Genomic DNA, 11,715 nt, shown 5'->3' on the forward strand with positions numbered 1-11,715 from the left:
GGAAAGGACCTTGTCTATTCACCCTATTCATGCCCCTCATAATTTTGTAAACCTCAATAAGGTCACCCCCTCAGCCTCTGATTTTCCAGGGAAAGCAAGCCCAGCCTATTCAGCCTCTCCCTATAGCTCAAACTCTCCAACCCCGACAATATCCTTGTGAATATTTTCTGAACCCTTTCAAGTTTTGCAGCATCTTTCCTAAAGCAGGAAGAGCAGAATTGCATGAAGTATTGCAAAAGTGGCCTAACCAATGCCCTGTACAGTCTCAACATGGCAGCTCGACTCCTATAGTCAATGCACTGACCCATAAAGGCAAGCTGCCTTTACTGTCTTATTTACCTGTGACTCCACTTTCAAAAAACAACCTGCCCTCCAGAATCTTTGTTCAGCAACACTCCCCAGGATCTTACCATAAAGTGTATAAGTCCTGCCCTGATTTAGTATAGCTTCCATGAAGATACCTGCAGGCCACCTCCATTTTGTTCAAGTACATCTTGACTCACCAGTCTGTGAATACATCTGAATTGAAGTATGTACCACCCTACTTGAATTAGATTGGGTGACTTTGTTTGGCCTCTCTTGTCTTTCTGGTGAATTAGATGCTTAAGCATACTCAGTTGTTTTACTGGGAGATTGCTGCCCGCTCAGCAGAATTCCTGTCGCTGTCACTGACTATTCTCCTTTGACAATAGATTGACATATTATTCTGTGATGATAGAAATGGAAAATGTTTCCAACAGTTGTGTGAATCTATGACTGACCTATGCAAGCACTATGAGACAACTCTCTTGTGTGAACGTAGGTAATCTCAATAGGTCTTCTTTCTGAGATCCAGCATGAGCTTACATAGCCCAGTCAAATCACCTATCAGCTGCTCTTTGACTAGTCGGTTGGCAACAGTTTGCATCTGAACCAGTTGTTCTCAGGGAACCAGTCAAACTCCTCCTGGTACTATAAGGATGTTGAGGTCAAGAAATGGATGCGGGCTCATTAGCGAGGAGTGTTGATGTGAATCATGAACATTTTTTTAAACCATTTTATAAATTTCTAAAAAAAAATGTGCTGGACAAACTCAGCTAGGTCTAGTAGCATATATGAACAGAGAAACAGTTAAGATTTCTAACTAACTTTGAAATGTTAACTGTATTTCTCCCTCTACAAATTCTGCCAGATGCTGATGAGATTCTCTAGCACCTTTGCTGTTTTTATTTCAGCGATCCAGCATCCTCCTTATTTTGCGTTTATGCTGTTTGTGTTGCAGAGTTACTTGTAGAATACCTTTTAATCTTTAGGGTTATTCTATCTGGAAGACTTGGATTCATTTTCAGGACTGGAACTTCTGTTTCTTCAGCCAGGATGCCTGACCCGACAGGATAGTGACAATCATTCCTGTATGAAGCTTAAAATTAACATAATATCCATTGACATAATCAAGCTTTATGAAAGTCCGTTTGAATACATTACCAGTGGTCTCTAGGAATGCTCTTTCTATTGGTGGAATATTGTCTAATGTGGGTACCTTTTCTAAATTATCTATTGCTTTCCCATGGAAATTTAACTCTTAAATATTGCTTGTTCAAGAATTTTCATTATTCTTAGGCTGAGGTAATTGTCAATGCCTTTTAAAATATCACCTGTTTCTGTGGTTTCTCAAGTATTTTAGTAATTTATAACATTATCCAATCCGGACAAACTGGATACAATGATGTATCAATTAGCATCACGTTTAATGTTTAATGTTTAATTTTGAAACAATTTTACATCTTCAAGAATCATTTTCTCCAAGACCTCCCAATCTTATGTTTTGTTCGATGCATTCTCAACATTAAATATTTTTGATAGAGTTGTTTCTCTTTCCATTTCTTCTCATTGCGTTTATTTATTGATTTATTCCTTTTAAAATTATTTGAAAACAATAAGATCTTAATACTGTTTTTAATCTGCTGTCTTAAAGCTTGTATTCTTCAATTAATCGATGATGCTTAAATGATCTTAACATTTCTTCAGACATTTCAACTCCGCTATATTGCAGAATGTGCTTTTTCTGCAAGCTTTTGAGTTCTATTTTATAGTAAAACAGTTGAACATTCTTTCAATAAAGCTTTTAAGCTATTAAGCTGTAATATTGTATCCTTGTACTGATAACTGAAGTTTTCCTACATTTTTAATTATCTAAATGGTTTTTCCGCCTTCTGGAATATGTTTCTCCCTTTTGTCACCAAGCTCGAGGTTTCCCATTTTTTTTTTTACAGATGACCTCCCACCTTTCACAGCCCAAAACCCAGTGTATATCTCCTTGCACAATTTTTAAAATGAACTCCTGGCTGCAGCTTTGCTAAATCTTAACATCAAAATTGCTACTTAAATAGTGTATAAGCCTTCAAATTCATCTCATGTCTTCTGTCCGACATTTCAAATCTTTTAAATTTTCCTTTATGCCCACTTAAGTAATTTCCCCTGCTTTTCTGATACATTAGATTGAACATAAGTTAATTTTCTAGCCCATGCTATGTCTACTGTAGCGGTGTCTTGTAGGGCCTACTCACCATTGTGACGGGACTTGTTTTGAAGTTTTCAATTCTTACATTTCCAGCATAGTCTTTTGCTCCATTATTGCAAAGTACTTTTTCCCCTTGCACTCTGGAATCTTTAACCTTATACTGGGAATATCAATTTGCTTTCGTAGTCTTCAGAGACGAGCATTTACTCGTTTTTTTTTTCTAGCCCACACTGTTTTCCTTGAGCTTCTTGTCAGCTCTGAGATGAAGATAGTCTTCTGGAGTGTTGCTTTTGTTCTGTTGCTGCTGCCAGAGGTGCTGCTGACTGTTGCTTTTTCTTTGCGTTTTAGCTACTGATGAACTGTCTATTTTTATTAAAGTAGTAATGTTCTTAAATTGATAAATGCTCTTTCTCTCTGATTTTTATTTTCCTGGATCAAATGGGTTCTTTCCATTTTTATTACCTTAATATATTTTAGCAACAGTGCCCACCAAGTTATATCGGGCTCTTGGTACCAACCTCAAGTGGGCTGTGCTTAGGCTAGTTTTCTATCCCACATATTCCTTTTCAATGCTGAGTCTAAGGACCTGTCTAATTATCACTGATAGCGGATACCCCCACTAGAGAGATACAAGAAGAAGCAACACTTGTCTTCCACAACGAAGTGTGATTGATTAAAAAAGTTTAAAGATACAATTAAAGTTTGCTAGTTAGGCATAATTACAAGTATTAGGAGCCAGGGATGACACATGTCCCCAGTCTGACCTTGTGCAAGTCTGCCTGATTCTCAACCCAGAGACTGTTACATTGTCAAATTGAGTGAAACAAATCCAACTTCAACATTTCACTCTTTTGGAACCATGACCTTCTCTAACCTTATTAATTATTTCATGCAATTTCTATTGTATGGCTGGAACATTCTTTCATCCCTTACAACCTAAGATTAGTCCTGCCACAATTTATAAAATAATATTCTTATTTTGCTCTTGGGTTTTTAAAAATCTCCGATTCCTAATGAGTATGGATTACAATTTAACCTGATCATAATTTAATGTCACGTTCACAAGCAACATTGTCCTGGGTTTAATACTAAATTAGCACTTGAAAATGGGGTGTTATGCAAAGGTATATTGGGTGTGAATCTTTTCCTTCCATCTTGTGCTTTTTCCATATACTTTTTCAGAGTGGTTGAGACTGATTAGATTTAGAACTAGGAACAGGAGTAGACAATTCAGCTCCTTGAGCCTGCTCCACCATTTAATACAATCATGGTGATCTCATCTTTGCCTCAATTCCACTTCCCTGCCTGCTCTCCATAACCATTCAAACTATTATTAATTAAAAATCTGTCTATCTCCTCAAACTAACTTGATGTTCAGGTGTACATCACACTCTGGGATAGTGAATTCCACAGATTCATGACCCTTCATGAGAAGTAATTTCTCCTCATCTGTTTTAATTTTACAACCCCTTATCCTAAAACCTATGACCTCTCATTCTAGATTTGAAGATGCCTTACAAAAATCTGTCAGTCTGTTCTCACATTTCCAATTGACCTAACTTCAGCTTTTTGTGGGAAAGAGTTCCAGATTTCCAATAACATTTTTGTAAAGAGGTGCTTCCTGAAATCTTCCCAAATGGGTGAGCTCCAGTTTTATGTTTGTGGTCCTTTTTATTTCTGGTTTGTGTGATCAGAAAAATTAGTTTATCTAACATATTAAATTGTTGAACATCTCATTATAACATTCTGGTTATAAGGCTCTCTGTTCCTTTTAACTACATCAACCTAAAATATATAGAAAACTTGATATCTCAGGATATACCTGTAATCATATCCTGCAATTGAATATGTAACTGTTATCCTTATTCTCTGCATTGTGTCTCTCAGTGAAAAGTATGCCTCAAAATCTATGCACTTCTATTTTTCCTTGTTTGGAACTTCATTTCAATTAATGTTGAATAAACAGCCTCAAGTACCACATTAGTACCTTTTCCAAAACATTCAACTATGTTAATTAGATATGACTTGCTTTATATAAATCTATGTTGGCTATCTGATCAATTCAGATTTGTTCAAGTGCTCATTCCTTAATAGATTTTAGTCACTTCCCTGACCACCTCAATCAATGGAATGATGTTGGCAGTTTTCCAATCTGAGGGAATAATTCCTGAAGGCAGAGAATTTTGGAAGATCATTACTAAAGCGCGTATAATTTTCTTATCTACTTATTTTAATACCCTGAGGTGGACACATTCAGATCCTAGATATGTGTTTGTTTAAAGTCTTAATCTCCTTTCTTATTTTACATTTGTCAGTTTTTAAAATATATTTTCTACTTGGTTAAAATAATAACAGCTGACAATATAATTTTTCCTTTCAGGAAATCCTAAGGGTGCCATGCTCACACACGGAAATGTGGTAGCTGATTTTTCAGGCTTTTTGAAAGTTACAGAGGTGAATATGTGCACATGACTATTAGACTATAAGTAAAATGACACACAACTAATCCTGTCAGAAGTATTATTTTCAGGCGCTATTACTCTGCTACCATTGTATAAAATTGAAATTACACAACTTGTTTAACTTTTTAATTCAAACTTTAATTTGACAAATAATTTTAATTGATTTTGGAACCTCCTTTTCTTTTGTATTGTGAATATGTCAAATTGTTTTTATTAAATGACAAACACTGCAATTAGGGAATCCATCTTGAGAGAGAATTAAAATTCACCACATATTGATTTTATTTATCCTGACGATTTATTTTCTGGTGATGGCGTCAATAATTCAGACCATCAAAATATTATGACATCAAATGGTTTGAAATAAAAATAACCCAAAATTTAAAAGTCCGTGCTACCCTTGGAAAATGTTAATTCCCTTCGCTTGATATTAATGGAAGAAAATCCCTCTTGAAAGGTTTAATATCTTTTTTGTTGAAAGAGATTTTCCCAAGATTTCTTGCTCTTTGCTTTCAACCATGAGGGTATATAGGTGAAGTATGCCCATACAGCTCCTGATCTACATGGGGTTAATCAAGCCTCTTTGAGCCATCATCTGGCAGTATGATTCAACTTTGGACCTTTGTAGAAACAGTAGTGCAACTTCAGTTTTTAGCTGTTAAATACAGTGTGCTAACATGTTATTAAATATTCAGGATTGTGAAGGTTTGTACCATATATGATTCAAGAAATGCTGTTATATCACCAATGATTTCTGTGTGCATTTATGTAAAATCCTGAATAAGGAAATTGTGAATCACTGTAGCTGTTGCAGTAATGCCTATGACGAATTAAGTCTCTTTCTTGATAGCATTTGATGATCTCCACTTTATTGTTTCCATTGTTGTCAGGCATGTTATCGAGATACATTTGTTAAAAACAGCAGTAAAGTTAGTGTAATTAGTGAATTTAGTTAGTCAGAGAAATACAATATTGACTTTCATTTTTTCGAGCAATGTGTGATCTGTACATTTTGGAAAAAGCTAGCTTTAAGTATTCCATTGGTTTCAAAGTAGAAATCATAGAATCCCTACAATGTAGAAAGAGGCCATTAACCCCATCAAGTCTGGACCAACTCTCTGAAGAGCATCTCACCCAGACCAAGACCCCACCCTTTCCCTATAACCTGGCACTTTTCATTGCTGATTTGTCTAACCTGCACGTTTTTGGACCGTGGAAGGAAATCTGAACACCTGATGGAAATCCACGCAGACACTGGGAGAACGTGCAAACTCCACACATACAGTTACCCAAGACTGGAATTGAACCCGGTCCTGGCACTGTGGCAGCAATGCTAACCACTGAGCCACTATGCTGTCTGCATCAGATAATCCCCGAAATCAAGTTTGGAGATCATAATATGTAATTGATCTGCATACGTTTAATATAATGCAACTGGCCTACTATTTTATGCTGTGCACTTATTTGGATGATTGGTTGCAGCCAGTGTCAACTTGTGTGTGGTTCAAGGCTACAAGGCATCAGCATTGGCCCAATATTGGCTGTTTCCTGGCATGTATTACTTGTCTTAGAGGGGAGGTATGTGATGACTGGAGCAGGTTGTCTGGAAGAAATTGGCCTTGGCTCATGTTGGAAAAATGCAACAAAAATGAGAGAGTGGGCTGGTAGGTTTATCAAAGATGTCGTGTACCCCCAAGGGGCCACTTCCATATGCTCCAGAACACATGCACATATTTTGGACTGCTGCAAATCTTATGCACATTTGATATCTTGTGCCATTCAACTGTGACTGTAACTACACTCAGACAGATTTGGTACTCCACACTTACTTTTCTGCCCTGTCATTTGTAGAACAAAGTGGCATAGACCTAGTTGTGAATTTGAGTTTGCAAATGCATATGCAGGGTGTCAACAGATCAGTAGTGTTTTATTTAACATATTACTTGGATTGTTGAGGAAAATGACTATGGCTCCAAATAACCTAAACCTTCTGTGTCCTCTCTCCTAATGATAACTATTGTCCTTACCCCACTATCACTCTTCAGAGCCTTTGCAGTTGCCCCTTAGCCCAGCCAAGCTCACGTCTGTGACACAGTCTAAACCTGGGCCTTCTATTTATTCCTGAAGAAGGGCTTATGCCCAAAACGTCAATTCTCCTGTTCCTTGGATGCTGCCTGACCTGCTGCGCTTTTCCAGCAACACATTTTCAGCTCTGATCTCCAGCATCTGCAGTCCTCACTTTCTCCTCCTTCTATTTGTGGGCAAGCTCAAAGGCTGACTGCAGTTTTCTCCACTAGATGTCAGTGTTGTCCAGCATGTCCCTTGCAGCCAGTGGGGTGGCATTGCATAGTAGTACGAGGACAGACAAAAGTACATTGAAGGTAAACACTTATGGAATACAGGAGGGTGAATAGTAGACTTCTTTAGGAAAATGAAATGATCTGTATATAAATATGGTTTTGAACATTTATTTTTGATGTCTTTTATTTCAGCATTGTGGCCAAGCAGATCATCTTCTTAAGCAGTCCCCCTGGACTGAAGGTGATCTTTTTCCAGTTGAGGCTTGTGGGTCTTAAGGTAACTAAACAGTCCAGTGTCAGATCTGCAAACCCAGCCACTGATTGGAAAGGTGGTGTTTGAAGAGGCAGATTGGGGATGGATGCTTGAGTTTTCACACGCTCCTGGGGGGGGAGGTGTGGGCGCAAGTGTTGCACCTCCTGCGGTTGCAAGGGAAGGTGCCGGGAGTGGAGGTTGGGTCGGTGGGGGGTCTATTTGACCTCAACCTGGGCATTTCAGAGACAATTGGCCTCTTCACAGATGCTTCTTCTCGAGATTGGGCAGCGTCAGCCATGAGTTGGTAGGAATATAGCTTTTTTTTAGGGGGGCTTTGAGAATGTTCTTGAAGAATTTCCTTTGCCCTCCGGTTATGTGCTTGCTGTTTCAAAGCTCAAAGTAGGAGGTTGTGTTTTATCAGGTGCTGTGGCCCACTCAGTGTAGCTGCTTAACATTAATCCGTGCCTTGATACTGGGGGTGTCAACCTGAGAGAGGACACTGCTACTGGAGCATCTCTCCTGCCATTGGATTTTACTGGCGATGTTTCCCCAGGATTTGAATTGTCTGTCATATGTTGTCCATGTCTCTACATGCAGAAAGATGGATAACACTGCTGACCTGTAGACCTTGAGCCTGGTGCAAGGCTTGATATTTCTGTCATCAGACATTCAGTGTGGATTATCAACACCCTTCTGCCTCTCCCTGTCCTCTTCTTCCTTCTCCTGCTTCTGCTCCCCAGCTATATATAGCTGATGGGAAAAGCTATCAGTTCATCATGGCAAAGTTGTGAAGTATGTAACAGAAATTTAGAGGCATAGTGAACTGATACACAATGAACTGACAGGTGACTGGATATTCAGCATGTTTTGACACAAATGGTCACCCACCAGTTAGATATCGAGGGAGTGGAATCCAAGAATAGGGTAGAGTTGACATAGCACCATCAAACATGTGTGCACATTCAGTGGCATCCTGCACCATGGCAAAGCTTGCAAATCCAAGAATAAGAAAAAAACAATTAACTCTCATTAAGTGGAGAACCTTGGTGACTGGCCTTATCATGGAGTGATCTGCATACTGCAAGCTATCACTAAACTTTCCCACTCCAGCCTGCGCATTATGGTCAACTCCATCATCATCTGGTAATGTTAAAGTTACAACAGAAATGTCAGTGAGGATTGAAATGCAAATATTTCACATTTGTCCTTTGCTGATGTCCAGTTAAGAGAATTACTTCCTGAAAGCCTGGAGTGGATATGATTTGCTGCTTAAAGCACTTCTTCTCTTCCTCTTCCAAATTCCTCCCTTTCTTAAAGCCACATGGCTTCTATTCCTCCTTCTAATCCTGTTTTATTTGAGGGAATAACTTACTAAAGCATTGAAATTAACAAGCTGTACTCTAGTAGCTGCCACACTGCCCTGTATACATTTCTAACTTTAAATAATAATAGGAAGCAGGAAACATTTCTAAAATTAGAGTAACAGCCAGAAGACAATAACTAGAAACTAACCTGTAATTTATCATTGCAATAAATATTACTGTTCCAGGTGTTAAGAGAGAGTAATATTTGGAGTATTGTGCTTCACAATTGCGATCTAGGCATCATTTGGAGATGCTGGTGTTGGACTGGGGTGTATAGAGTTAAAAATCACACAACAGCAGGTTATAGTCCAACAGGTTTAATTGGAAGCACTAGCTTTCGGAGAGCTGTTCCTTCATCAAGTGGTTGTGACGTATAAGATTGTAAGACACAGAATTTATAGCAAACTTTTTACAGTGTGATGTAACTGAAATTATATATTGAAAAAGACTTTAAGTCTCTCATCTGTTAGAATGACCATGTTAATTTCAGTTCTTTCATATGTAAATCGCAAAACTAGGCATAGTTTACTATTTTAGGTTTACTGACATCATGATTAGTCTGCTCTGCATACTTCCAGTGGTTGTTCACTGCACATGCTCTAAAACCATCACCAATAGGATAGTCCATGTCAGTGGCACCAGCAGTGTGTGCACACATCATAGATGCTATCTTAGAGTCCCAAAAGCATTCATTGCATGCAAAAAAAAAGCCATCAATGAGCACAATTTTTCACTCAATTTCTTACCTTTCATGAAGTTTCAGGAGTACAAGTAAGATACTTATTTTGGTCATTGGATGTTGTGTAGCTGGCTTGTCCAATGTTTATTGTCCATTCCTACTTGCGTTTGAGAAGGTGATGGTGAGCTGTCTTCTCAAACCTCTGGAGTCCATGTGCTGTAGATAAACTCACCATGTGGTTAGGGAAGGGCTTCAAGGATTTTAACCCAGTGACATTTGAAGAAACAGCAATATATTGCCAAGTAAGCATGGTGAGTGGCTTGGAGGGCAATTTTCAGGTGGTGGTGTTCCCATGTAACTGCTGCTCTTGTCCTTCCAAATGACAACACAATGAGTTTGGAAGGTGCTGTCTAAGGATCTTGTCAGTGATATGCATTGCTACTACTGAGTGTTGATTCTGGAGACAGTGAAAATTTGTGGATATGATTGCCTTGTCCTGGATGGTGTAAAATTCCTTGTTGTTGGAGTTACTCATCCAGACAAGTGATGAGTATTGTGTCATATTCTTCTTATAGATAGTTGACAGTATTTGGGAATAAGGAGGTGAGTTACTTGCAGGTATCCTAACCTTTGACCTGCTCTTTTAACCACTGTACATATGTGGTTGGTACAGTTCAGTTTCTGGTCAGTGATAACTCCAGGCTATTAATAGTCACTGATTTTGTGATGATGATACAATTGAATATCCAGGAATGATGGCTAGATTCTCTCTCGTTGGAGATGGTCATTGCCTGGTTATTGTGTGGTATGAACGTTGCTTGCCATTTTTCACCCGATCCTAAATATTCTGTAGATCATGCTGCATTTGAACACTGACTGCTTCAGTATCTCAAGATTTGGGATTGGTGGTAAACATTGGCCAATTATTGGAAAATTCCCACTTCTGACCTTGCAGTTGAGGGAAGCTCATTGATGAAGCAGCTGAAGATGGCTGGGCCTAGCACATAACCATGAGGGACTCCTGCAGAAATATCCTGGAGCTGAGATGATGATTTCCATCAACCACAATCATATTCCTTTGTGCCAAGTACAGCTCCAACCAGCAGAGTTTTCCCCGATTCCCGTTTTGCTAAGGCTCCTTGATCGCATACTTGGTCAAATATGGCCTTGGTGTCAAGGACATTAATTCTTACCTGAGCCCTGTAATTCGGCTCTTTTGACCATGTTTGAAGCTAAGCTGTGATGAGGTCAGGAGTAGAGTGGCTCTAGTTGAACCCAAACTGAACATCAGCAAACAGGTTGAGAGCACTGTTGATGACCCCTTCGTAATTTTATTGATGATCCAGCATGAAATTTTTTCTCCTCCTCTGTTATGCCATTTTCTAGCCTTTCTCATCCTTTTTTGACTAAGGATGAGAAAGGCTAGAAGGTGTTTAGGCTGCCCACTTTTCCTGAACCTTCAACTTAGATAAAGTTGGTATTAGGTTGGGCTATTCAATTTTAAGTTTTTTTTATAGTAAATCAGTGTATAATGACCATGAGAGTGCTTATATTAATTATGCTAGATTTCCATGAGATGAAAAATCTCACTGTTTGCTTTGAATTTTGTTTCCTATTAACCAAGAGCCAAATCTAATTCTCCTACCAGCCCTACATTTACTCCTGTTAACTCAACAATATTCTATTAGAAAGATGTGATACGGATTTATGTTGTGTATTGTTTAATCGATTACTTTAACTTTTTTTTCGAAAGAGAGAGACCGTAGAAAGGCAACATGTTTGGCCATTAGTAGTTTCCTGAGAAAGTGATAGAACATCTTGTAATGAAGTACTCCAGTGAACAGGTTCCTATAAGATTGATAGGTTGGGTGTTTCACATTTTTGAGTTAGCAGAATTATAGATCCGTTTATGATCTATAGATCCGCTTCCCCGGCCCCCAACGCCTCATCTTCACCATGGATATCCAATCCCTCTACACCTCCATCCGCCATGACCATGGCCTCCAAGCCCTCCGTTTTTTCCTCTCCAGACGTCCCCAACAGTACCCTTCCACCGACACTCTTTCGTTTGGCTGAACTGGTCCTCACCCTTAACAATTTCTCCTTTGAATCCTCCCACTTGCTCCAGACCAAAAGGGTAGCCATGGGCACACGTAT

General features: G+C 38.8%; 1 protein-coding gene across 6 annotated transcripts in view; it reads left to right on the plus strand.

Annotated features, from left to right (window-relative positions):
• LOC122556574 (long-chain-fatty-acid--CoA ligase 6-like) overlaps window positions 1-11,715 on the plus strand; it is a 189,921-nt gene that overhangs the window by 103,606 nt on the left and 74,600 nt on the right. For all 6 annotated transcript variants that reach the window (XM_043703393.1, XM_043703392.1, XM_043703394.1 and 3 more), the window contains one exon: window positions 4,881-4,954. In XM_043703393.1, coding sequence (XP_043559328.1) covers window positions 4,881-4,954 — 74 coding nt within the window. The remainder of the gene's footprint in view (window positions 1-4,880; window positions 4,955-11,715) is intronic.

The sequence above is a fragment of the Chiloscyllium plagiosum genome, chromosome 14, assembly GCF_004010195.1.
Source record: "Chiloscyllium plagiosum isolate BGI_BamShark_2017 chromosome 14, ASM401019v2, whole genome shotgun sequence".
NCBI lineage: Eukaryota > Metazoa > Chordata > Chondrichthyes > Orectolobiformes > Hemiscylliidae > Chiloscyllium > Chiloscyllium plagiosum.